We start from the raw sequence: 27,036 nt of genomic DNA on the forward strand, positions 1-27,036 counted from the left end.
CTGCGATATTGAGATGCAGACCTGTCCTGTGTGCTACTCCTCCTTCCTTCAAAATGCTTAGTGTGGATTGTGGGCCACAGCTATATCTCTGAAACACTGTATATGAATAAATGACTGAGTTATGTGACTGGTTGTGTGAACGTGTCCTCTGAGTTTCTCAGTGGGTGCATAAGGGTCTAAGTGGGTCTGTGACTGGATGCGTGAGTGTCTGAGTAGATTCATTAGTGGATGTATAACCATCCGAGTGGGTCTTTGACTGTGTGTTTTGGACTCTTAGTGGGTCTTTGAGTGGGTGATTGATAGTCTGAGAAAACTAGATGGATGTATTAGTGTCTGTCTAGGTCTGTCAGTGGGTATATGAGTCTCTAAGTGGGTCGATAAGTGCCACTATATGTCTCTGATTGGCTCTGTCAGTTGGCACAGCTATCTTCGACTAGGCATGTGACTGGGTGCATGAGTGTCTGAGTGGGCCTATCACTGGGTGCATCATTGTCTTACTGGAGCTGTAAGTAAGTGTATTAGTATCTGATTGGTCTGTGATTGGGTGCATGAGTCTCTGAGTGGGTCCATAAGTGGGTGCATAAGTGGGTGCATGAGTGTCTGAATAGGTATGCAACTGGGAACATGAGTCTCTGAGTAGGTATGCCATTGTGTGCATGACCATCTCAGTGAGTATTAGAGTGGGTGCATGAGTCTCTCAATGGGTCTGATAGTAGGTGTATAAGTCTCCGAGTGGGGTCTTTGAGTGAGTGCCTGAGTCTCTGTGTGGGTATAAAAGTGGGTGCATGAGTCTCTGAGTGGGTATGTAAGTGGGCATATGGGTCTTTGAGTAGGTCTGTGAGAGGGTGTATTATTCTGAGTGGGTAGGTGAGTAGGAATATAAGTTTCTGAGTGAGTCTGTGATTGGTTGCATGAGTACCTGGGGGGTCTCTCAGTTGGTATATGGGTCTCTGAATAAGTCTGTGAGTGGGTAAATTAGTCTCTGAGTGGACATGCGAGTGGGCACATGACTCTGTGTGGGTCTGTAAGTATGTACATAAGTCTCTGAGAGGGTCTGTGAGTGGGTGCATGAATCTCTGTGTGGGTATGGGAGTGAGTGCATGAGTCTCTGAGTGTGTATGTAACAGGGTGCATGAGTCACTCAGTGGGCTTGTGACTGGTCCGTGAGTGTCTGAGTGTGTCGGTGATTGGGTAAATGAGTCGCTGAGTTGGTCTGTGACTTGGTGCATAAATGTCAGACTAGGTATGTGAGTGGGTGCATGAGTATCTGAGTGGGTATGTGAGTGGCTGCATGAGACTTTGTGTGAGTATATTAGTGGGTTTGTGAATGTTTGAGTGGGTATGTGAGTGGATGAGTCAGTGTCTGAGTCTGTCTCTGAGTGGGTTTGTCAGTGTCTGAGTAAGTCTGTAAGCAGGTTCATGAATATGTGAGTGCATCTCTGAGTGGGTGTGTAAGTGTATAAGTAAAACTGTTTGCAAGTGGTCATATATATATATATATATATATATATAAAAAAATATATATAGACAGATATATAGATATAGATATAGATATATATATATATTCACAGAAAAAACATAGGTTTCAGGTCTGATATAGTTAGGAATTAGCATTTAAAAAACCTGCGAAATTCAATGAAAAAACCATAGGTTTCAGGCCTGATATAGTTAGGAATTAGCATTTAAAAAACCTTAGAAATTCGCTGAAAAATCAATAGGTTTTAGGGGTGTTATAGTTAGCTGGACATTTCACTTGAACAAAACCATTGAAATTCCTCCGATATAGTTAGTTGTACCAACTACATCTCGCGCGCCCGCAATCCACTGCTGATGATGTCACATATTACATCATTCATGACATGGTCAGTGACATCACTGATGACATCTCAAATGACATCCCTGATGACATCTCAAATGACATCCCTGATGACATCACTGATGACATCATCCAGAGAATGTGGTTTGGTTTGTTATTTAAATATGTATTATATATATAGCAATTTGCATTGAAGAATGAGTGGATATATAAATATAAATATCTGGATGGAGGATTTAGTAGCAGTGTGATTGACTGTTTACTTGACTAATTTATAGTGTCTCACTAAATATATTGGATAGTGACTAAACTGTGTGAATATCTGTATCACTTTGTCAGTTGTTGTGTAAACTGCTGCACTAGTTGGTTACTAGCTAAGTGAACGTCTATATTATTTATTGATTAGTTAACTGACTATTTGTATGGGAGAGTGAATGTGTGTGGTTCGGTGGAGGGTGTGTGACTGCCCAAAGATGTGTGAATAGTTGATTCAGTAGGTATATGAAGTTAAAACTACATGTTATAACAGTTGTTTGGGTGAGTGAATATCTTTACGGGTGTGGCGATGAGCAAATATATGTCTCAATGGTACATGTCCAACAAACTAGAAAAATAAAAGCCAGTGTATGTGTCAGTTGTTGTATATAAATAAGTATACATAAGACACAGTGATTGTATGAGTGACTGTATGGATAACTGTATAGTTGTAATAGTGATTTTAAAACACACTAAGTATGAGCTATTATCTATATGAATAGATGAAGTGGTGTTTTTCTAAGTGTATAGCTAAGTAAAAGTGAGTATGATCCATTGTTTGCATAAGTGAGTAGGATGACTTCATAAGTGATTAGGATGTGTGCTGGTGTGTAGTGTCGATGTAGGTGTATAAGTATATTTGATAGTGTTCTATTGATCATTGACAGCATGTATGAGTGAATCTATAGGTAAGTGATTAGGTGTGTGTATAGATCTAGGAATCACTGAGTGGGTGTTTAGAAACTTGTATTGGTGTGTCAATGGTTTTAAATCTGGCACTCTCTATTTTACAGTGAGTGATGAAAGGTTATACTAGTGTATGATGAGGTGTATCTTATTGTCACGTGGATGATGCCATCCGTGATGTCATCAGTGATGTCATTTGAGATGTCATCAGTGATGTCACTGACCATGTCATGAATGATGTAATATGTGACATCATCAGCAGTGGATTGCGGGCGCGCGAGATGTAGTTAGTACAACTAACTATATCAGAGGAATTTCAATGGTTTTGTTCGAGTGAAATGTCCAGCTAACTATAACACCCCTAAAACCTATTGTTTTTACAGTGAATTTCTAAGGTTTTTTAAATGCTAATTCCTAACTATATCAGGCCTGAAACCTATGGTTTTTCAGTGAATTTCGCAGGTTTTTTAATTGCTAATTCCTAACTATATCAGGCCAGAAACCTATGGTTATTTCAGTGAATTTCAAAGGTTTTTTAAATGTTAATTACTAACTATATCAGGCCTGAAACCTATGGTTTTTTCAGTGAATTTCAAAGGTTTTGTAAATGACAATTTTTAATATATTAATTGTTATACAGATTATTTTTATACTGATTTACTACATTGTTTAAACTGTTTATTTTTTAGATATTTTATTTTTTTAATTACATTATACATTACAATACAAAATATACTTTCTCAGAATGAATTACTTTAGTTTAAATACTTTGCAAATAGGCAATAGACTTTTAAGTACAGTAGTTACAGCTGTTGCAATGGGCAACACAATTTCAAACACAAAGCAACATTGAGCTCAATGTGAATTTCTAGTCAAATGCAATTAGTTACTTTATGGATTACTTTTCTAACCACAGGACTGGATGCTAGATTCAGTCCTTGGACATCCCCTGTAAACAGTTGAGTAAAAGCATTTTGGTTACAGTAGTGATTTTTAAGGATTATTATTGTATATTAAATGTTGACACAGAAATGTTTTCACATAGAATAACCAATGTTATCCTATGGCAGAAAATTCACTTAGCAGGTAAGTACTGTTATCGTTACTTTTTCTTACTAGGTGAATCTCCTGTAAACAGTTGAAAGAATGTGTTTAAGTCATACAGACGATTTTTTAGGAATATTTTTACTTTGTGAAAATAGACAGAAACTTTTCTACTTAAAAGCACACAATGGATTCCTATGGAAGGAAATACAAGTTACTGGTAAGTACGCTTAGAATTACTTTTCAGGGTCAGTGCTGGTCTAAAAGATGCAGCCCTGGGTTCTCTCCTGATAACAGGTGAGTAAATTGGAATTCGTAGTTCGGCTGATTTTAGAGGAATATTTGTACAATGGTAAAGGAAGGGGGCGGGGCCTGAGGTGACGTGTGCAAACACGCCCTGTGGCGAGTTTTAAGTTGGGAAATTAATTCCGCTTCAAACCTGGGCCAACTAGCCCACCAGGTACCTCCAGTATGGTCAGGGAGCTGCGTTGCAGAGAGGTGTTCAGAGGCCACGCCCCTTTTTACAACACTCTGCAACGCAGCTCCGTGGCACTTCCTGGAGGTACCTAGTGGGCTATTTAGCCCCTAGGGGACCCCCAGTATTCAATGGGAATTAGTTCCCCCTCTGCAAATGCGCCAGGGGGCGCGTTTGCAGAGTGGTGTAAGGAGGGGCGTGGCCTCCGGCCTGATCCCGTTTTTTTTCTAGGGGGCCTCTCGATTGAAGAGGAATGAATTCCCCAACTTAAAATGCGCCACAGGGCGTGTTTGCATAGTATCACCTCAGGCCCCGCCCCCTATCTTCACCACTGTGCAAACGCACCCCGTGGCGCGTTTGAAATTGGGGGATTAAGTCCCCTTGAATCCTGAGGTCCCCTAGCGGCCAACTAGGCCACCAGGTACCTCCAGTAAGCGCCACGGAGCTGCATTGCAGAGAGGTGTAAAAAGGGGAGTGGCCTCATTACACCTCTCTGCAACGCAGCCCCCTGGCGCATACTGGAGGTTCCTGGTGGGCTAGTTGGCTCCCAGGGACCCCCAGTATTCAAGGGGAATTAGTTCCCCCTCTGCAAACGCGCCAGCGGGTGCATTTGCAGAGTGGTGTAAGGAGGGGGCGTGGCCTCCGGCCCGATCTCGTTTTTTTACCCCTTCTTTTTCTATTTTTTTGGCCCTGGGGACCCCATCTCCTAGGGTCTGACCCCAATTTTTATTTTTGGAAAAAAAAATCAGGAAGGGGGCCACGTGGCCCCCCTCCCGAGGCCATAATTTGCCCCGGGGATGCCATCCCCCAGGGTATGGCCCTTTTTAAAAAAAAAAAAATTATGGAGGAGGCTGCATAGCCCCCCTCCTCTGGCCACTTTAAGTGACCCCATCCCCCGGTGCCAGCATTTCTTTTTATTTTTTTTATGAATTTTTTTATTTAATGGGGGAGGGGAGCCATGTGGACCCCATCCCCCGGGGCCTGTCCTCTCGTTGGGGACCGTGGGGGAGTCCCCAATCCCCCCACGGTCCCAGCTGGCTCCCCGCCTCGGCGGAAGCCGGCATTGCTTATCCACATGGGGAGCAGCTAACATGCTGCTCCCCGTGTGGAAAAGCAATCTGCTTTGCTTCATTGAAGCGAGAGCAGGTTTTCCTGCTCTCGTTTCAATGAAGCAAAGCAGTTTGCAATGGCAAGGTGGGAGCCGCGAGGCTCCTGCCCTGCCATTGCAAACAGCAGTGTCCTGGGGGTGGACACCCCGGGACACTACAGGAGCCGGCCCTGGGGGGTGGCGGTCCCCAGGGCCAATACAAGGCTCCAGGAGGGGGGCCGCATGGCCCCCCTCCAACATGTACTAGTTGCCCCGGGGTGGTGGCGGTCCTTGAGGCTGGGGGGGCCTGAGAGCCCCCCCACATCAAGGCATTTTAAGCCCTGGGGGTGGCGGTCCCCGGGGCTGGGGGGGCTGCGAGCCCCCTCACCTATGGTAACGAAGCCCTGGGGGTGCGGGGGTGTCGTGAGCCCCCCCGCATATACAATCTTGGAGCCCCGGGGGGTGGCGGTCCCTGGGGCAGTGTGGGGAAGATTGGGACCCCCCCAAGCTTTTTTTTAATTATGCCCCCGGGATTTGGCCCCCGGGGGCAAATTAGAATATTCAGCGCGGTAGCCCGCGCTGAATTTTTTTTTTTTTTCGGCTGGGTGTGCGAATCTCACCGATTTAAAGAAATAATAATCTTTTTTTGGCCCTGGGGGTCCTTGTGGGACCCCCTGAGCCGGCCTTGGGGGCCAGGGTATTTCTACCCTGCCCCCTTGTCGCGTTTCTCGCGTTTGTTTTTTAGGTTTCTTGTGCCTCGAGTGTTGACAGCCAATTAGAATACAGCTCGTGCACGGCAGGGTGCGCGCTGGGTATGGGGAGGGTGCGCGGATCCTCCGAGGCCATAGATATATCTATCTTTTTAACTCTAATTTTCTCAGGAACTACTGAATGGATTTACACCATTTAAGCAAATGGCACGAGTCTGAACTGAGGACTACCTCTTTGCCAAATGTGGTGTAATTCCGTTCAGCAGTTCGGGCTGTAGATTCGTCAACAGGTCCTATGGGAAAATGCATGGGGAAAACGTGTTTTGGGACACCCTTTTTTCTCGGCCCCCGCTTGACGAATCACCGTGAAATTTTCAGGATGGGAGCGGACCGGAGCTGGCCAAAAGTTTGGAAAATTTCGCGAAGATTCATCAATCGGCGCTAACGTTATTCCAAATAGAATGTTGCGGATTTCCTATGGAAAATAGGTCCTAACTATATCTACCTACTGGCGACCGCCAGTAGGTAATACAAAAATATATACATATATATATTTTTTAACTGAAAAAAACAAATGTTACAAAGACATTATAGTTCGGCTTGGGCTTTACTCACACAAAACCAGTGAAATTCAGCAGTTATAATTAGCTGAGCTAACTATAACTTGTGCCCCTGCAATGCACTGCTTATGACCTCACATATTACATCACTCATGACATGGTCAGTGACATCACTCATGACATCATTCAGTTTTTAAAATATTTATGAGTGTTAACTGTATATACCAAGGTCTATTGATGAATCAGTGGGTATATAGGTGCCTGTATGGATGGTTTAGTGGGTGTGTGACTGACTGTATAAGTGAGTGAGTAATTAGGTACCTCAGTGAATGTATAGGTGACTGACTAGTTTGTATGAATGTCTGTATCAGTCTGTCATATGGTGTCTAAGTGGCTGTATGGGTTGGTGAGTGGCTGTATGGGTGAGTGGCTGTATGGGTAAGTGGCTGTATGGGTGAGTATTGGTTGTCTGAGTACCTGTATGGGTGTCCAAGTGTCTATGTGGGTGGGGTGTGGGTGTAGGTGACTACCTGTATGGATGAGTGAGTGGGTGAGTCAGTGGCTGTATGGGTTAATGATTGTATATATGAGGGGCTGTTTGGGTAAGTGTGTATATAGATGTATGGGTGAGTGAGTGAATGGATGTATCAGTGGTATATGGGTGAGTAACTGGATATGTGAAAGGCAGTATAGGTGAGTGGTGGAGTATATGAGTAACTGTATGTGTGAGTGAGGGATTGTGATAGTGGTTGTATGGGTGAGTGTGTGCTTGTGTGAGTGACTGTATACATCAGTGAGTATGTGTTATTGTGTGTATGTAGGCATAAAAAAGAGATTGTGCAAACCTACAATGTGTGCTAATAAATGCTGATTATTTATTTCATATCTGGATGTACACATCAAAGTGTTTGTTTTACGTGTTATGCCACTTGATTTTGTTTGATTATTGGTGTAGCAATGTATGATTGTTGAAGTGTTAGTGTATGATATAACTAATGTTGTTTAGTTAGTGTACGTTTTTAGTATGGCTTGAGAAGCTTTTGAAATTTCGGAAGAATATATGATGATAATGGGAGTGAAGCTACTTTAGTATGGTGGGATTGAAACATGAAGGTAGAACCTTAAAATGTGAAATAATGAAAAGTAAATATTTATTCATGTTTTTTTATTATGGATTTGATTCAAGTTTTGAAGTTTAACTTTGTCGGCTTCTAAAGTTAATGTTTCTATGGAATTATAAAATGCAAGTTACTGTTATGAAATTATACATTTATCAAAAGTGTGATTGATTTTTAAAATTTTTGGGCCAAATATATAATTTCTTTCCCTCTTTGTTTGAATCGGCTTGCAATGGTTCTTATTTTAAAATGTACCCTTGAAGTGAACTAGAATGTATCTGTTTGAACCTTAACTTTGCCTACCTGTGTACTTAACGTGCTTTTTGTTAGACCAGTGGTTCCCTACCTTTTGACTCCTGAGGACCCCCATTGAGTCACTAAGGAATCTGGGGATGGAAGGAAGCTAGCTCTATATATACTATACCAAAATGAGTTATAGTGTGCACAGAGTCCAGTGGAACTTCAAAGGTAGGCAGAGGTAAAAGTAGATAGCACCTTACTCTCTATTTGTGATAGTGTGGGCAAGTGGTAATGCTTTATCAGAGGGTAGTGTTAAGCATTTGTTGTACACACTCAGGTAGCAAATTGTGTCACACACTCAAAGACTGAACTCAGACCAATTTGTTTGTATCAAAAATATTATTACGTTATTTTATTTCTAGAACCAAGTCAAGCCTGGTGCAGGTAAGTGAAATAATACTTTGCAAAATCTTATGCAATGTTTTACAGTTGAATGCAGGTTCAAATGAAGTTGGGTGAATTACAGGTAAGTCAATATTTCGAAATTACTTTTCAATGACTTCACAGAATACTTTGTATGTTACTTTTTAGATTACTTTTTAAGTTAATTTTTCTATTCAATGTGATATGCCTAGATATCACACTGGGACATTTCCTAGAGAGAAGGTCAGTGAATCAGTTTGTTGGCATTGGCAGTTTTTCAATGTTTCATATGAACCAAAGTAAGTCCAACTTTGTGGGAGTTGGTATTCTGGGGTTAGAACCAGGGTTCCCCCAGGGTCAAGGATGCACTCTTGAAACACCCTCAGTGGCACTAGGGCAGCCCGGTGCAGAGTGCTGAGGCACAATGTTATCCAATAGGAGAAAGGGGGCCTCTGGTTGGTAGCTGCTAACGGGAAGGCCACAAGGTTGTGGAAGCAAGGCTCCTTGTGTTAGGCTTGGGGCAAAGCGGGATCCAGTTTAGCACCCAAGGTGCGCCCGCAGTGGGGGGGGAGCCAGAGGGCACCGAGCAAGATGGCCGCACATCTGTGAGGCTCCTGCCGCTCGGGACGATATCCGACATATATCCTACCTTTATCCAACTCTCCATGCCTGCCACTGGCCTATAGCACAAGAACTACTCCTTGGCCACCCTCTGCGAGACCGCTGCAGGTTCTGGATACGGCCCCTGCTCACATCGCGCCAGACAGCTGCAAAATGGCGGATGCGGTGGCTGTGACCGGACTGGCGTTATAAGTGCGGATGGTCCGCCCTGCTGAATATCTCTGCTCGTAGAGCCTACCTGAATGTGGTGCAGATTCCTCTGTTCCACCTGTACCAAAGCACCAACACCACCGCTGGAAGTGAATGCGAACCTCCGGCGCAGACTTTGGGCCTAGGAGCTGCTGCTGACCGAGTCTGCTGATGGAGCCTGCCTGCGTGAGGGGCCGCCGCCGCTGCTCCCTGCTCCAGCGTGCCTGAGTTCTTGCACTGTGGGAGATCTTGCGCGGAGGGGACGGAGCTGCTGATCCCTGCTCCGGAGGAGTGCTCTCCCCGACACGATTGCAGTACTGCTGGAGAATACGAGGCCATCCGAACTGCCTGACGGCCTGCAAGGAGTGAACCGCCACCCTCCAGCTGCGGCACTGGTGAGTCTGTAGCTGCCGCCTGCTATCCCCACTTGCTGCCCTATACCCTCGTGCCTATCCCATGGTTACTCTGCACCCGCACTGACCTCGTGACTGTGGCGCTGGGGCTGGAGGCAGACGCGTCTTCCTGGGCCGACTGTGACTGACACAGATATTAGGAAGGGTGGAGAACAGCCTTGGAGCCTGTTGGGATATCTTCCTGCCCAGGGGGAAGAGACTTTGCCGCTGACGGACCCTACTTGCTTCCCCCGCGACACTGCTTAAGTGGCCAGATTGCGCAGGAACACCATTGAGGCGCATGGTCCCCTATAGCCTCCTGCTGTCTCCTGTGACGTGGGTGTGGGTTGCCTGGAGCATTCACTCTTTCTCTTTGAGCCATAACTGTGGCAGGCTCTCCGGATCCAGTGGTTCAGCAGGGTGGGTGCTAGGCATTGGTAGTCATTACCACCCTCATACACAGCGGGGAGCATCTGGGATAAAATATCACACCTCGCTGGCCTGCCATCCCGCCAGAAATATTGGTTATATCCTCCTTAAAGCGCCTACAAGCAGTGAAAATACTAGCGTGCGACGTACTGCCCCCATCTGGGTTGAAGACTGCGACGCATTAGACCCTTCCATGCACAAATGCCCTTGGGCCCCGAAAACGCATAGGTATGTACTTAGTGGACCCACCAACATCCTCCCACCTTTGGACTCCTGTGCACAACTATTGTTTAGCCATGGGCCGTACAGATACCAAACAGCCTAAGCTGAATTTTGAGGCTCGAAAATCCTCAAGATCCCAGACGGAAATGGAGGATGAACACTCCACAACTTCCGACCAGCCCACTTCCACAGAAGACTTGGAAAACCCTCCTCCTTGCTATACAATCTAGCCTGACCTCCATAGAAGCCAAAATGGACACTATGAATGCATGTATCGACCACTTGGTGCACAAAAGTGACCAGCACGACAAGAGGATAAAAGAAACCGAACAACATATCTCCGACCTTGATGATACCACCGCTCCCACCGACAACAAAGGTCCTGAAGCTGATTGCCACAAAAAAAAAAGATTTAGAATCGCGCTCTTGACGCAACAATGTGCGAATCCTAGGGGAACCAGAGTCCACTTCTACTGGTGAAATGGAGGACTATATCGAACGCATGCTTGTGGCAGCTTTTGGAAAAGAGGCATTCTCGCCGATGTTCGTAGTTGAAAGGGCACATCGATTGTTGGCCCCCCGGCCGGCGTCTGGGACGCCTCCCGCCCCATCATAGCAAGGGTTCTCAACTACCGAGACCGTGATGCAATCCTTCGACTCGCCAAGGAGCGCAGGAAGGTACTATTTGATGTTATTGAAGTCTCAGTATATCCAATCTTCACCCAAGCCATCCAGGAAGGGCACAGGAAATTTCTTAAAGTGAAGAAAATACTCCAACAACTAAATATCGAGTATGCCATGCTCTTTCCTGCACGCCTCAAGATCACCCATGTGGGTAAACAACACTTTTTCACTAATCCCCTGCATGTCTACGATGTCTTAAAAACTCTCCCGAAAACAACGGCAAATCGTGCATCCCCCTCCAGACACTCCCAAGACGAAGGCGACATGTCAGGCGCAGAATGACAACTACATCCTGCAGTGCAGAATCCCTCTCTGTGGTCACAAGCGCACACACCAAGCTGAGGAATCCCCTCCGTGACTTCCCTTCGCACTGCATTATGGCATATGCATCTGATGATGCACTCAGCTACATCCCAAGAGGCCAAAAAGATTCACCAGACACAGGCTGGAAAAGGACGCTACTCCAACCTCCCGAGCACCCTTGTTGGAACAAGGGGTGCAAGGCTGCCCTCTATCAGCCACCCGCTCACGTGATCCCTAAACTGACTTGTTTGGCAATGGTTAGAATGTTGGCTTCACCATCCCCTGCGGGGACGGTGACACAGGGTCTTTCTGGGGAGGGGGGTGAGAAATGTCACGGCGGGTTTGGGATGCTGATGTTGGAGGAGGGAGGACATGGGGAAAGTTCATTACCAGTTTTTACCAGACCTCTTTGTGTATACATGCCTAGACTGAGAATCCTGAATACACTATACGCACGCCTCATGACGATCACCTGGAATACATGCAATGGAGTCTCGACCTAGCTGACCCAAATATAACTTTCTTACCTCTAACGTGTGCGGGTTGGGAGACCCCCGCAAAGTTTGCCATATTCTATCCTACGTAGATCGCCATGGGGTCCACTGCGCTATGCTTCAGGAAACGCACCTCGCCCCTACTGCGCCCATTACATTTGCAACACGTTGGGAGGCCAGCAGATGCTTTTCGTCTTACTCCTCATATGCTTGTGGTATGCTCATCCTAGTGAAGCGAACACTCCCCTACACCCCCATTGGGTCCTGTGTAGATCCCCAAGGCCAATACATCATCCTGTGGGGACGCCTCTCTGGCCAATCCATCACCCTCGTCTCATGCTATGGCCCTAATACTGATGACCCGGAATTCTTCTGGATTCTATGGGGCAAAATACTGGATATAGGGTCCATGCATCTGATGAGGGGGGGAGACTTTAATGTCACATTGAACCCAACAATGAACAGACCACACCCGCAACCCCATCACTATTCTAATGCGCATCATACACTCAACAGTATCATGGCAGAATATGACCTTGTGGATGCTTGGCGTACTCTTCACCCGCTACTGTGAGAGGGCTCCTGCTACTCCACTGCCCACGCCTCTTGGTCGCGGATCGACAGCTGGTTAATTACTAAGGGAGTGGCAACCTGGATGACACATTCAATTAATCTTGCACGCACATATTCGGATCACACACCTGTCCTCCTTACCCTTGCACCGCCCCATGAACCATCACCCTACATCTCCAGGAGGCTCGCCCCACAGACATTACTCGACCCTGTGTTCAAGGATGAATTGGAGCAGGAAATGGTAGACTTTTTCCCGCGCAACGACAATTCTGTAACACATTATGCCATGGTATTGGAGGCCTTTAAGGTCACCATGCAGGGTATCTGCATCGCCAAGAGCGGAGGCATCTTACGAGATATCCGGTCCACACTTCGGAAACTGGAACTCGAAATCAAAAACACAGAACTATCGATACAAACTAATCCCACTCCTAGGCCTTAAAATACGCTTACGAAACCTCCTGACAGATTATCAGAAAACAGCAGATAGGGAATATATATTTAGAGGGAAATACCACCAGGCACGCCGCTATGGCGAGAGAGAGAGACCGGGCAGAGCGTTAGCTTCCGTTATTCGCCCTCCACGCTTTTCCAACAAAGTGTTAGAAATTGAGGATTATGATGGGCAGATCCATAGACACACCCCAGATATAGTGGACGTATTTCAACGTTTTTACAAAAGCCTATACAAAACACACAGAACGCACCCTGTAGATTTCGCCCCCTTCTTCGAGGACACGGCCATCGCCTGGCTGTGAGATGGCCAGAGGGACTTCCTCCTTGCGGACCACGAAGATGAAGAAATCATATCCGCCATAATGCAACTACAGTTGGGCAAAGCTCCGAGGCCGTAGGGCCTCCCTGCTGAATTTTATAACACATTCCATCACCTGCTCATCCCCGTACTTCGCCATGTCTTCGAGGAAGGACGCGAATCGGGTATTCTACCTCGTTCTATGCGAGAGGCACTCATTATCGCCTTACCAAAACCAGGGAAACCAGCTACACAATGTGACTCATACAGGCCCCTGTCCCTTATTAACGTTGATGCCAAGATCCTAGCCAAACTAATCGCGAATCTCATCAGCCCCCTTTTGCCTGTATTGGTCCTTCCTGACCAATCGGGGTTTGTGCCGAGCAGAGGTACATCCCACAATTTACGCACATTATTTGCGATCCTTCAAGATATCGACCCTGACATGAATGCCGCTGCCATTTTGCTAGACACTACCAAGGCGTTTGATTCCCTGGAATGGCATTACCTAGCCTTTATATTACAAAGTATGGGCTTCCCTTTCCCATTCCTAGACTGGATATCCCTGTTATACACTGACCTACGGGCCACAGTGATGGTAAATGGTGTACGATCATCTCCCTTCCCAATAGCGAGAGGCACAAGACAGGGATGCCCCCTCTCCCCCCTTTTATTTGCTTTGGCTAAAGAGCCCCTTCCTGCTAAAATCCGCCAGCATTTTCAAGACCATGCCCTCATCTACCCCGAACGACAAATATTAATCTCCCTGCATGCGGATGACATCACCCTTCTTTTGCGGAATCCAGATGACAGTCTGAACCCAATTTTTTGATTATTCATACTCTTTGGTCGTCTATCGGGGGTTAACATCAATTGGGGCAAATCTCAGATATATCCCCTAACCAATTCCACCCTGTGCTTCACATCCGATTACCCCTTGACATGGTGCGATGATACACTCACCTACCTTGGTATAGTTCTTTCCGCAATCTAGAGGAGCTGATGAGGGACAATTATGGCTGTACACTAGACATACTAATAGATAAAATTGCAAAATGGATTGCGTTGCCTCTCTCCATGGTGGGCAGAGCTGCTATTAGAAAAATTGCAGTGAAGCCCAAGCTGCTCTACCTCTTTATTAATATCCCTTACGCCCCCAGCCGACACTTTTTTTCAACAGTCAAAACTCAGCTCATACGACTCGTATGGGGAGGGAAACAAGCTAGGTTGAAATGAGACACTCTCGCACGACCCTTTGGCGAGGGTGGGTTAGAAATTCCAGACCTAGAACTATACTTTATCTGTGCCCAAGCCCACTTTGCATCATACTGGATACACCCCCCCTTATATGCCTCATCTTGCAATTGAGGGCGGCTACATGACCCCGACTCCATGCACGGCCTACCTGAGCGTGCCCATGGTACCGTGACGATTTGCGTCCACTACTGTTCAGTGCACTCTTAGCGCCTGGCATGACATTGCTCGACTAACCCAATGCACCCTGATGTATTCCCCCCTCCTTCCTGTTTTCGGACGACAGGATCTCCCAGTTACTCAAGAAGGTGGATGCCGCCGGCTCCTCCGTAAATTAGCCATTCAAACTTGGGATCAACTATACATTGGGGACAGATTCTGCACCAGTGAAGAATTCTTCGGCTCCACATCCCCCACCCCCTTGGAGTGGCTTCATTACGTCAGATTGCACCAAGGTGTGAAGAACCTTACTCCCTGCTTCCCACAAGAACCCCCATCATGCCCCCTTTACACGCCCTCATACAACAAACGGCCCCCTCACATGTGGTCTTGCTACTATACCGTTCAGTACAAGAGAACAAAACATATGATCCCCCCCTCGCCAGGGAAAGGTGGGAGGCAGACCTGGGATGCTCGCTCACTGACAAACAATGGGCCTTCTGCTGCAGACAAATAGCAAATATTTCCGCTAGTAGCAAATTTTGTATCATTCATTACAAATACATCCACCGCCTATACTATACACCTGCTCGACTCCACCGTCTAAGTCATCGCGACAATGACCGATGTGATTGCTGCGGGAGCGAAGGCGCAGATTTTAAACACTTAGCCTGGGACTGCCCACCCATCTGTAATTTCTGGACGGAGGTTTTAGAGGTGCTGGATCACATGACCGGATCGCACATTCCCATTGATCCCATAACCACACTCCTGGAATATACAGAACCCTTGAATGTCAAAATACGAAGCACTTCTCTTCGCTAAAAGGAGAATTGCATGCAGGTGGGGAAGGGAAAGGGCTCCCAAATTTAAAGACTGGTTACAAGACCTCATATACTGTCAAGAGCAATTACACATCTAGGCGGAACTCCTGCCCCCCTCCTGTCGCCTCCGGGATATATGGGCTCCCCTCCAAACATACCTACTGGAACACACCGCTACTAAAGACGATACTGTTACCCCCTGACTCCATGAGGAGGTACCCCAACTTCGAGGCGAAAGTTGAAAAGTGAAACACCCATACCTGGCTGCACCATACAAAGTAGTAGAACGAGCGTACCATCACATATTTATACTCCACACTTCGAGGGGTACACCGTATTAATACACATTGGCATGCACTACCTACAGAAGGCAGAAAAAGTGGTACTGTTTTATTTTATTGTTTGTTATTGTTATCTAGAAGCACAATGACTTAAGATTACTTATCGATGTCAACGTTCCTCATCCCTATTGATGCGGCCGGCCCACTGTGGTTGTAGGCGGCTTGCTGTGTATTCCCTCCCCATCCTACTTGACGACTAACGTGCTATATTGCTTTGCCCGCCCACTCAGGGATGTAGGCATTAAGCTATGTTTAATGCTTCTTACCTCTAATAAAGGTTTTTTGAAAATGAAAAAAAAAGGTGCACCCGCTTTGGCACAGGGGGGACTTGGAGCAGGGTGCTGTTTTGGCTTTGGGTGCCCTGTTGTTTTCAATGAGAGTTGCTGGTTTTGGATTTTGGCTGCAGGCTCAGTCTAAGGAAGATGTCCGGGAGGAACCAAGAGCTGGGAAGGTAAGTTGGAGGGGTCGGGGACATAGGAGCACCACAGGTTCTTTTCTCCAGGGTGCAGGGCAGCTGGATGCAGGTGTGTCTTTTGAGGTCGGATTTCACCTTACCAGGCCACTGGCGGTTTGTGGGGGGTCTCTGTGCAGAGGCTGCAGGCGACGTCGGGGAGTCCTGGAGGGGTCACACCACAGTGGACTCAGACTTTTTTTTCAAAGTTTTAAATAGCGTGAACTTGACCCGAATCGGGTATCAGAGTGCTTTACATAGCACCAGTTACGTTACATGAGGACAAACATTAATTTTTGGTAGGCACAGGGAGATTAAGTGATATGCCCAGAATCACAGGATGTTGCACGTCGTTGCCGAGACTCGAACCCAGTTCCCCAGATTCAAGATCGACCGCCCTAGCTGTTAGGACAGCTCCTCTCCCCTAACTTTGGAGCACTTTGGAGCATTGGGGACCTCACTTGGACCTGTGGGCCACCCATGTTCGGGCCGTAGGCATTGGGTGCAGTGGTGGTTCCAGGTGTCGTGCTTCTTTGTCCTCAGCAGGTTCAGAGTAAGGGTGGGCGTAATGAGACCTACGCAGAGAGGCACGGAGATGGAACCAATCTTCGCCCTCTCTCTGCATAGTTCCCTTACGCACATCCCGCCTCCCGCCCACCTCCCGCCCGCAGTATTAAAGACATAAAAAAAAAAATGTTTAAATAACCTTACCTTATCGGCGGCGTCCCCGGGCTTCAAATCTCTTCCTGCGTGTCTTCTTCTGAGAACTGCGCATGCGCGGGAGCCCACGCATGCGCATTCCTCGGCAGGAATGCGCATGCGCTGGCTCCCACGCATGCGCAGTTCTCAGAAGAAGACGCGCTGGAAGAGGTTTGAAGCCCGGGGATGCAGCCGATCAGGTAAGGTTATTTATACATTTATTTCTTCATGTATTTAATACTGCGGGCGGACAACTTCCGTTATGCCCCGAGTGTGCGGAGATTTGCCCTGTTTCTCCGCCTATTATCGTGGAAGGCGGAAGGGCAAATCTCCGCACATTCTGTTCAGTTCAGAGTCTGTCTTGGGAGTTTCTTTTGAAATGAGCTACTGATCACAAATGGGGTCTTTGTTGAAGGCAGTCAATCCTCCTAGGGATTCTGGAGGTTGCTGGCTGCAGGACAAGGTGACTTTTGGTGCAGGATATCTGGGAACTGCAGACAGGCCGGTAGGGCCAGGGCCAACTCAGTTCTTTTATGCAGTTTCCTCTGCTGGATATCTTCTTTCATCCTTCTTCTTCTGAGGTTGTGGGCATTTGTCTTCTTGGTTCAGGGCTGCCCCTTAAATACTGTATTTAGGGGCGTTTTAGGGGTATCTAGGTCAGTAGCCAATGGGCTACTGATGTTAGGGTGACTGCACCCTTGGTGTGCTCGCCCTACGCTGGGAGTGGGCACAATCCCTAATCCTGATTGGAGAGTGCCTTCCCTCTGCAAGATGGTGGGCAAAGTAGAGTGAGCTTCACCTCGCCTCCCCCACCTGTGGGGTGAGGTAAGCAGAGGTGAGCACACCTTCTGGACTGTGCAAATTTTTCCTGCCTCTCTTCCCACCGAAATAGAGAGGAGACAGGAAGGGGGCCTGCTCCTGATTGCAGGAGAGGCTGGGGGTCGTGTTACAAATGCGGCAAGGCCTTTGAAGCTCCCCTGACACAGATGGCTTTTCCTGGCCTGGGGAAATTGGGACCACCTCTGTCCAGGAAAGGCTTTGTTTATGGGCTCAGGGAGGGAAGACTTGTACCCCAGAGGTCCAGAAACATGTCTTGTGGTGGACGGCTGGTGTGTACCAGTCAGGGAAACCACCAGAGGCTGGTCATTTTTCAGGCGGCATCTCTAAGATGCCCTCTAAATGCATTTTTCAATAAATCCCACTCTGGAATCAGTGTGAGTTTAATGTGCTGCGCTGTTTGATACCAAACTTACCTGTTTTCAGTAATGCCATTATGGTGCTGTGGAGTTCGTAATGACAAACTCTCAGCACCATACACTATTAAAGGCATTACTGCACTTACAATATCTAAGAATTGGTCTAGACACTGTAGGGGTACAGGGCTCATGCACCTGTTCCCTCAGCACTGGTATAGTGCACCCAGCTAGAGGGGTGGCTGACCTATGCCAGGGCAGTGGGTTGTAGGCATGGCACACAGACATGTGTGCCATGTCGACTCTTCATTATTTTCTGCACCAAAACATGCAGCTTGCAATGGCAGCGTGTGTGTGTAAAGGGACAGGGCCTTTAAGGGTGGCGCATTAAGTGCTGCATCTCCTAGAGGCCTTCCCTGGCCATAGTGCCCTTGGTACCTATGGTACCTTTTACAATGAACTAACTTGGTGCCAGAGATGTGCCAATTGAGGGTACAAGGTACAGTTTTGGGAGATAAAACACAGGCCTTGGGAACCTGATTGGCAGGGACCCAGGGCACATCAAGTGTAAGTGCGTCAGTAGTCTGGCAAAATGTGGTGGGGTTACTGCAACAGAAATCCAGCTTCCTACAGGGACCCCAAGCAATTTGTCCGATTTAAATTTCAAACATTAAATCAGTAATTCACACAAAAAACACAAACAAGTGCACACCAAACAAATACTTGAATTACTAAAGATTTTATTATTTTAAATTGAAAAGTTTTACAAACATTGAAAACATGGGACGGTTGGTGCTGCATGTCAGCGTATTACTTTTTAATGTTTGGGTTCATTTTGTGGCACTAGGCTTCTGCTTCTGCCAGAGCCAGACTGGGAACCCAAAGCCTCCCTGGCAAATTTTATCAGACCATCACACTTACAGTGCATACCAATTGAAGCGAGAGAGCCTGGCCACAACAAAGGGGACCTTGGGGGGCTCTCCACCCAAGAACATATGGGTGAAAATGGTGCATCCTGCCACACATTTGTCATTGTATATTGAATTATATCAGCTTTTAAAGCATAGTAAATGATGACCTTACTGTGCACCAGGATACAACTATCTTTGTTGGGGCTATTCAGTGAATCCCTCACTACAACCCTCCAACAGTGCCTTTCATCTCTCCTTAGCCCCTTTGTCATATTTATTTCTTCTGTGTTATAGCTCCTCTCATACCAGTGTAGGATTTCAGAGCACTTTACATCACACACACACACAGAGACAATTGATCATACATGTGTAAATCAGTGTATAGAAATGTTACATTAGGCAGAGAGGACTACAAGGTGTAGGATTTACATGACATCCACACTGGTGTGCAGTTTTTAGGAATGCTTGATCTGGAGAAGCACAAACTCAGAATTTAGAAGTTAACACAGTGGTTAGTGTTGACTTTAATAATAAGAATTTATTTCTACCCACGTATCAGGATAATGAAAGGGAAAAAACATAACTTACTAAACTTACTAACTTCTAATTTGGAGTTTGCATTCATTTCTTTGATGGCAATTCATAGCTCACTGTGCTAGATTACGATTGTAACTTATGAACTGCACAGTAACAAAATCTCTGTAACAAAAGAAGTAACCCACTGAGCTACACTCATAGAAAACTGTTTTTGGAAATGCATGGCACACATTCTTTGCAGCAGGCATATTATCTATCTGTGCTACCTTAGATGAGTCAAAACTGCCATCTCTCCATCAGGTTCATTAATCACCAAAGTTTCCAACACTTTTATTGTTGCCGACAACTGCTGATCATTCAAGGAGCTTTGCAGTGCTTTTAAAACTGCTGCCTGCGGACCCCTGGAAATGTGTTCGGACCCCTGGGGGTCCACAGACCACAGTTTGGGACCCACTGACTTAGACCATTTTAAACAGTATTTTTCTATTTTGGACTTTTACTGAATTGTTTGCTATTAAACATAAATAGGCTAGCCTTTTTTTAAATCTTTGGCATGTATAACAGTTTAATTTATTTCATAACAAAAGCTTTCTTTTCTAATATGTGCAGTATAACTTCCAGAGGTAGCTTGGGGTCCAACATGACATGTAATTCTTTTTGTAGAGGAGTGTTCTCTTACCTAAAGAAATATGGTCAAATTTAAAATCATTTTGGTAAAAAGGGTTTTCTAGATGCCATGGCACTGCGCATTTGCCATCACCCAATGAGTCAGTTACTTTCCTGACTATATACTTAATCCAAATACAGTATACATTTGTAGGGAGCAATATATAAAAATTATACATTTTTGGAAGACTCATTAATTATAATTTATATATTATTCATTTAATATTTTTATTATAAATGTTTATATTAAAATCCCTTTTCATTGCAGTTTTATTACAGAAATGCACAATTGTATAAGTAATCCTTAATTCCTTGCTAATGATGGCAACCCTTAAAAAAGTCAAATATGTCTCCATGCCCTATTGCATCCAATTTAGTCCATTCAAGCATCCATCTTGACTGCTACGGATGCAGCCAACACGCATTTGACAGTAATGAGATGCTTCTTCAGCACTGTAATACAGACACATATAACATAAGCACACGCATAAGGAAAGCAGTTTAATTACAACTGAATTAGGTTTACAATTCGCTGAGTGAAGTATTAAATACACAGTAGCATCCTCAATCAGATGCAATAGTTACAAAGAATATTGCAGCTTGTCACATGTCAAGCTTCATTAAATGTATATCTTGATATACATTTACTTTCATTGATTTACATTAGTGATCTAAACCTTTAACCTCTTCAATATATTGACATTAATACTTCTTCCACATTCACACTAGGTGGAGTTGCATCTCTTGTACCTAAACATTTTGATGCATTTGATATACAATATGTCTACATGCATTTATAGAAACTTCTCCTGGTTATTTTAGACCTGCATTTATTCACTTCATATTCATATTAGTCCTCATATTTCATTTCCCAATTATTTTAGAACCCCAGTTATTCAAAATATATATACATATGTGTGTGTATAGATTGTAGATGATGATGAAGTCAAGGCATCTGGTATTATCTGTGAGCTTGGTTGTGAAGATAAAAAGTAATTGAATAGTCCTAGTCAATTTACCGCCATTGGCAGTTTCACTCACTGGCAACTTTCACGGGGAGCCAGGACTCAGTTTCTCAAGACCCTCTGCAACATGGACGCGCGCTTAAGGCACCAGCAGTCCTGCGCCTTTGTACAATGCCATTGGTAGTTTCACTTCCACCGGCAACTTCCACCGGGAGCCAGGACTCAGTTTCCCGAGACCCTCTGCAACAGGGACACGATCTTAAGGCACCGGCAGTCCCGCGGTGCGGGACGCATGTGAGGATGCCCCCGGGCTAAGGGCGGGCCCGGCCACACCAGTCAGAGCCCAGAAGAGGCTGGACTGGGCACCCCATCTAACATCCTGCATCTGACTAAAGGTATTTATCTCCCCTGTGCTTTTGTTTTGTATCATCATTATGGGAAAGCGCAAAGGTCCTACGGAAAAACGGGTGGTAGGTCTGTAGCAACGTTGGATGCATTCCTGTCTAGAGCAGCTAGAGTTCTCACCCACCAACGCCTGTCAATGTAACCACTTTTTCCTCCCCTGGGGTCTCCCGCACAGAGAACGCAGGAGGTCCTGCCACAAGCCTATTCTCCCCAATCAACACTAATAGGTGTCCTCCCACTGGGGAATCAGGAATGGTCACCAGTAACTACTTCCCCTTCTGACATATTTAGAAGGGATTTAGAATCCTTAGCTCCCACCATTTCATCGAGTGACCCTATCAACGATCCTCCTGCAAAGCGGCACGAGGCTGGTGTGATTACCAAGCCCAAGCAAACTAAACCTGGTCGCACTCCCAAACCTAGGGGTATACCTCTCAAAGCCTCCACACTGAGTCATGTAACATCAGTAGCGACCCAAACTGGAAATATATTACTCCTACAAGGTCCATGTAATGAGGAATTATGGGCAGAAGCAAGTAAAAGGCTTATGACACAGTTGGACCCTATTCAGACTAAGTTAACACAGATTGAACAGCGACTTGTCGGTTTAGAATTACATAATATATCCGGCCGGTCTCTGAGTGAGCCCCCCAGAGTGCAACATTTGTGTATACCTGCAGACCCAACTTTAGTACACCATAGCGAGGCCCAAGCCCTGACAAATCCATCAACGCTGGGCAATACCATCAGCTCCGCCATACAGGTTTGTGGGCCATCTTACGTAACAAGCGGACATGCATATGCTCAATGGGATGCTCCAATTACACAAGCTGTAGCACCAAGGGATACATTCCAACAGGCATCTACATCAAGGGAGGATGTAAGGGCACTCCATCAGGAAACAGGAGCACAAGATCCCAATGCCATGCTTGCAGATGACCTTGTCCCACCGGAATCCTCCCCTTTGGTTTTGGTTTTGGCCAATGTACCCCCTCTACTGGACAATAAGTCATACTTCACGACACAGTTAATGGACAAATATCTCCATTGGCTTTCCCACAATCTTAAGAACTCTTGAATATGGATCTACCAGCTGGCCAACAAAATTGGCATGGCTAGAAGAGTGGGGTGGGTAGGGAACTCATCAAAGACCATTGGGGGATTGTGTTGTGATAAATTTGAATAACGTACATGTTGGTCATCTCCTGGTCGACCTCTATAGGTCTCCACTTAGGAGTACCCAAATTATTCCTTTACCATTGGAGCACTTTTATAACCAGGCTTTAATCTCAGGACTGGGAAAGATTGGTAGGCTAAGGTCAGGTCCTTTATTCACGGGACATTCGGAGGCCCCAATATTCCACAGGGGGTAAGTTTTGCAAAATAGATTTGCTCCCCTCTCTGACTTGGAATCAAGTGATTGACTACCATCGCCCACTGGGAAGATAGCAATACCAGCTAGTCCACCACATGTATTGCAGGCAACACAAATGTCTCCTCAGCTGCGGGGCTTAAACGATAAAAATAGGGCTACATTTGCATCCTGAAATGTGGCTGGAATTGCCTTGAAGGCAGTCAATGAACAATGGCATAACCTATGGTAATTCCTGGAGATCATCTGCTTCCAGGAAACATGGGCTGAGGATCTGGCTTCCTTTCCTGGGTTCTGCACTTTCCACACTCCCACAGTGCCCTCAAAGTCAGGTAGAGCGAAGGGGGGGTTTATTAACCTCGATTTCAAACACCACCCCCCTACAAGTAAGGCACGTTGGCTCCGCAAACATACATTTTCAGCTTCTCCATTTTGAGTTTAGAAATTAAGGTTCCGGGATTCTAATTAACTTCTATAACAACAGATTTGGGAGGAATATGAAGAAAGGGGTTGAAAATCTAAATAGGGAGTTAGGGAAAATTAAGTTACTTAAAAAAAGGCCCACCCACATCATTTGGGTGGGGGACTTTAACAATCACCTCTGTAAACATATTGAGTCTAAGGCGTGTGGCTTAGTTGACTTCCAGGGCAATGCCATCACACATTTCTCACATAATGAATATGCTAACCTCCTATATTCTAGTAACCGGGGAATGATTAATAACACGAAAGCAGGACATATAGGTAAAACATTTAGGCAGGGCAGACAGGAGTCAACAACTGATTTTATTTTAGTCTCCTTTACAATAAGTGGGAAAGTGGCCCATTTAGATAACCTTTTTACATGCTATAGTGACCATGCCATCCTATTTATCTCTTTAAACTCTCTCTGTAAAGGGAAACAGCACCAACAGGTTGCAGATACAAAGTGTTATGTAGGGGAAACGGCTAACAGCTAAAATGGGGACAGGTCGAGAATTTGAACCTAGGCCAAGAAGTAATAGCCCAAGCAAGGGAAGATATTATACACTGCCTGGATGAGGGGACTCCTCGCCCGCTTTTAGTTACCCAATTCATAGGACTCCTAATTAAATTAAAATTGTTGCTCACTCGTACCAAGCCTGTAAACATTAATCTAGCCAAAGGATGGTTCTACCATGAATGTTCCATAGCACGGAGTGCACTTATCAAGGCCATAAAAGCCCACCATGAGATCCAGTAGCAATAAAAACTCCCACGTAGCAATTGCAATCATGCCAGGAAATGAAGAGAGAAGGAGATTAGAGAGAAGGCCTGGAACAATCTTGAGCAAGCTGCTGCCTCGGGCAGCAGTAGGGAGTTCTGGAGAGTCATAAATGCCCCCTATTTTAGAGACTCCAAGGATACCTCCCTGGACTCAAGCGTAGATGAGGACGCATGAGTGGGTTGCTTTGAAAGCATCCTCTGCCTTAACACTTCCTCTGCCCCACAATCCACTGAGCGACCCTTATTGCCACAAAGCAGTCTGAGATTCTCTTTAACAGAAGTCAGTAGAGGGTTGGAGTCTTGTGCACCAGGGAAGGCCTCAGGCCTTGATGGGGTCCTGATCGATCGTTTCCAGCAGAACTACGATATGTGGGGCCCCTTATTAACAAATGTTTTTAATAGGATAGCAATAGAGGGTCCTCCACCAACTTGGAATCAGAGTGTAATTGTCCCTTTTTTTAAGAAAAGGGACAGGGGCATTCCTAAGAACTATCGTCCAATTTCCCTTCTGGATACCACTGCGAAGCTTATGGGCTGGCTCTTATTATACATATTGGAGGACTTGGGCGAAAAAAATAATATACTGATGAAGGCCCAATATGGATTCCAGAAGGGAAAGGGAACAGTAGACCAATGCCTAAATTTGTCACTGCATAGAAAAATATAACACAGTAAAAGGGGGAGGGATTTACATGGCTTTTATGGACCTGTCAGCAGCCTTTGATTGTGCCACCCATCAGAAGTTGTGGCAAATTTTGGAGGGGTTGATCTCCTGAGAATCTGCTTTATTCACCAGCTATACGCCAATGACGCCGCCTGCATCCAGTATGGTGTAAATGGGGAATGTGCACATTTAAGATGGAGAAGTGGCTCATGCAGGGTTGTGTCCTTGCCGTGTTTCTCTATTTCAGATTCATTCTATTGCGTTTTCGCCTGAATTACATCCCTCTGATTCTAGTTCTCCCACTGAGGAAGTTTAAACATTCAGATTTGCCCCCCTGTCCTTGCGACAACTACTCGCCCCGAATGGATCTACATGTAGTATTATTCTGCAAGTTTTACCATACTTAAAGGAAAGCTGTTATCCTTCTGATTTTAAAGCACTACAGCCTTACACAGTGCAGGGTGGCATTGTATTTTTGTAAGGCACTCTCTGACCCCTTTGTCTGCTTTTCTGTAGCATGTTTTTTGTGGGCATGTGTGAGAAAATTGAGAAATCGGGTTTTGTTGACATAACCTGCTGCACTAACAGGAATAACTGGTTTTATTGAAGTGAGGGGGTTCCAAGAAGCAAAAAGAAAAAAACATTTTGTATTAAGACTATGATTGCTCCCACTTATGGTTTTTAAATACTATTTCTCTTGTTCAGGGCCAATTTGTGAAATTGCCAACACTTTTATATAGATCTTAATTGTTCTAATTCTTTTTATACGGTTTTATAATATTGTGCCATGGCTTATTTGATGAATTGACGCTTTTATAATCTATTTAAAAAAGAAATTGAATAAAGATTATTAAAAAAGGAATAGTTCTAGTCATTACTATCAAGGGTATTATATGACTCTGCTGTGGAATCTGTAATGTGTAAAGGTGATGCACAAATAGTACATTGTACATTATTCTATTTAATCTTTAATAAAGTCATGACATTTCTTCTTTTATCACTGTAAAATGTTTTGATACTTTTCTCCCTCAGACTCAGCTGAATGCTCCAAGTGTCCGTGGGATCAGTGGCCAAATTCCGAACAAGACAACTGCGTGCTGAAAGTCATAGAGTTCCTCTCCTACCAAGAGCCTTTAGGAGTTGGCCTAACAGTCATATGTATTTTTTTCTCACTAATGCCAGTTACTATTCTGGAACTCTTTATTCATCATAGGAACACCCCCATTGTCAAAGCCAATAACCGTTCTCTAAGCTACCTCCTGCTATTTTCTCTTGCTCTATGCTTTCTTTGTTCACTGATCTTTATTGGTTATCCTACTACAGTGAAATGTCTCCTCCGCCAGGCTGCATTTGGCATCACTTTTGCTCTTTGCATTTCTTGCATCTTAGCCAAAACTATTATGGTAGTCATTGCTTTCAATGCCACAAAACCCAACAGTGACTTAAGGAAATGGGTTGGACCCCAACTTTCATACATAGTGGTTGGTGTCTGTACAATCATTCAAGTCCTCCTTTGTGCGTCTTGGCTGATTCTTTCTCCACCTTCCTCTGAATATAACATCAATTCTCAACCTGGAAAGATATTATATGAATGTAATGAAGGGTCTACAATTGCTTTCTGGTGTATGCTTGGATACCTTGGGCTTCTGGCCACTACAAGTTTTGTAGTGGCCTTCCTGGCTAGAAAACTGCCTGACAGCTTCAACGAGGCCAAATTCATTACCTTCAGCATGCTGGCCTTTCTTACCGTCTGGCTTTCATTTATTCCAGCCTATCTCAGCACCAAGGGCAAGTACATGGTTGCAATGGAGGTCTTTGCCATCTTCTCTTCCAGTTCTGCATTGGTTTCCTGCATATTTTTCCCAAAATGTTACATTATTCTGTTGAGACCTGAAATAAACACAAAGGAATATCTGATGGGAAAGGACGTTGGACAGAAATAAGACACTACTTAGGCACTATCGCTGTCTTATACAATGTTCTTGATGATCCTGCATAATCTATGACACATATGCTCTGTTGTGTTCACAGTATGGGACAAAATAAATATCTTATAAAGGATCAAAGAGTCAGTCTAGGCTAGACGTATTCAGAAAACACTTTCCAGAAACAGCACATTAAATAATGAAAAGAACTGACTTCTGTTGTCATACCGGTTTAGGGAATCTTTTTCAGGTATTTACTTTTTCATACAAAGTGAAATAATTTTGGTTGAAAAAGTTTTTCTCCTTTAGTGGTTCTTGGATAAGCAGGTTCACTACTTGCTACTTACAG

General features: G+C 45.2%; 1 protein-coding gene across 1 annotated transcript in view; it reads left to right on the forward strand.

The window, feature by feature from the left end:
• LOC146782692 (vomeronasal type-2 receptor 26-like) overlaps positions 1 to 26,705 on the forward strand; it is a 198,890-nt gene extending 172,185 nt beyond the window's left edge. The window contains exon 3 of the mRNA XM_085637406.1: positions 25,795 to 26,705. Coding sequence (XP_085493532.1) covers positions 25,795 to 26,705 — 911 coding nt within the window. The remainder of the gene's footprint in view (positions 1 to 25,794) is intronic.
• Positions 26,706 to 27,036: the final 331 nt, after the last annotated feature.

The sequence above is a fragment of the Triturus cristatus genome, chromosome 12 (assembly GCF_964204655.1).
Source record: "Triturus cristatus chromosome 12, aTriCri1.1, whole genome shotgun sequence".
NCBI lineage: Eukaryota > Metazoa > Chordata > Amphibia > Caudata > Salamandridae > Triturus > Triturus cristatus.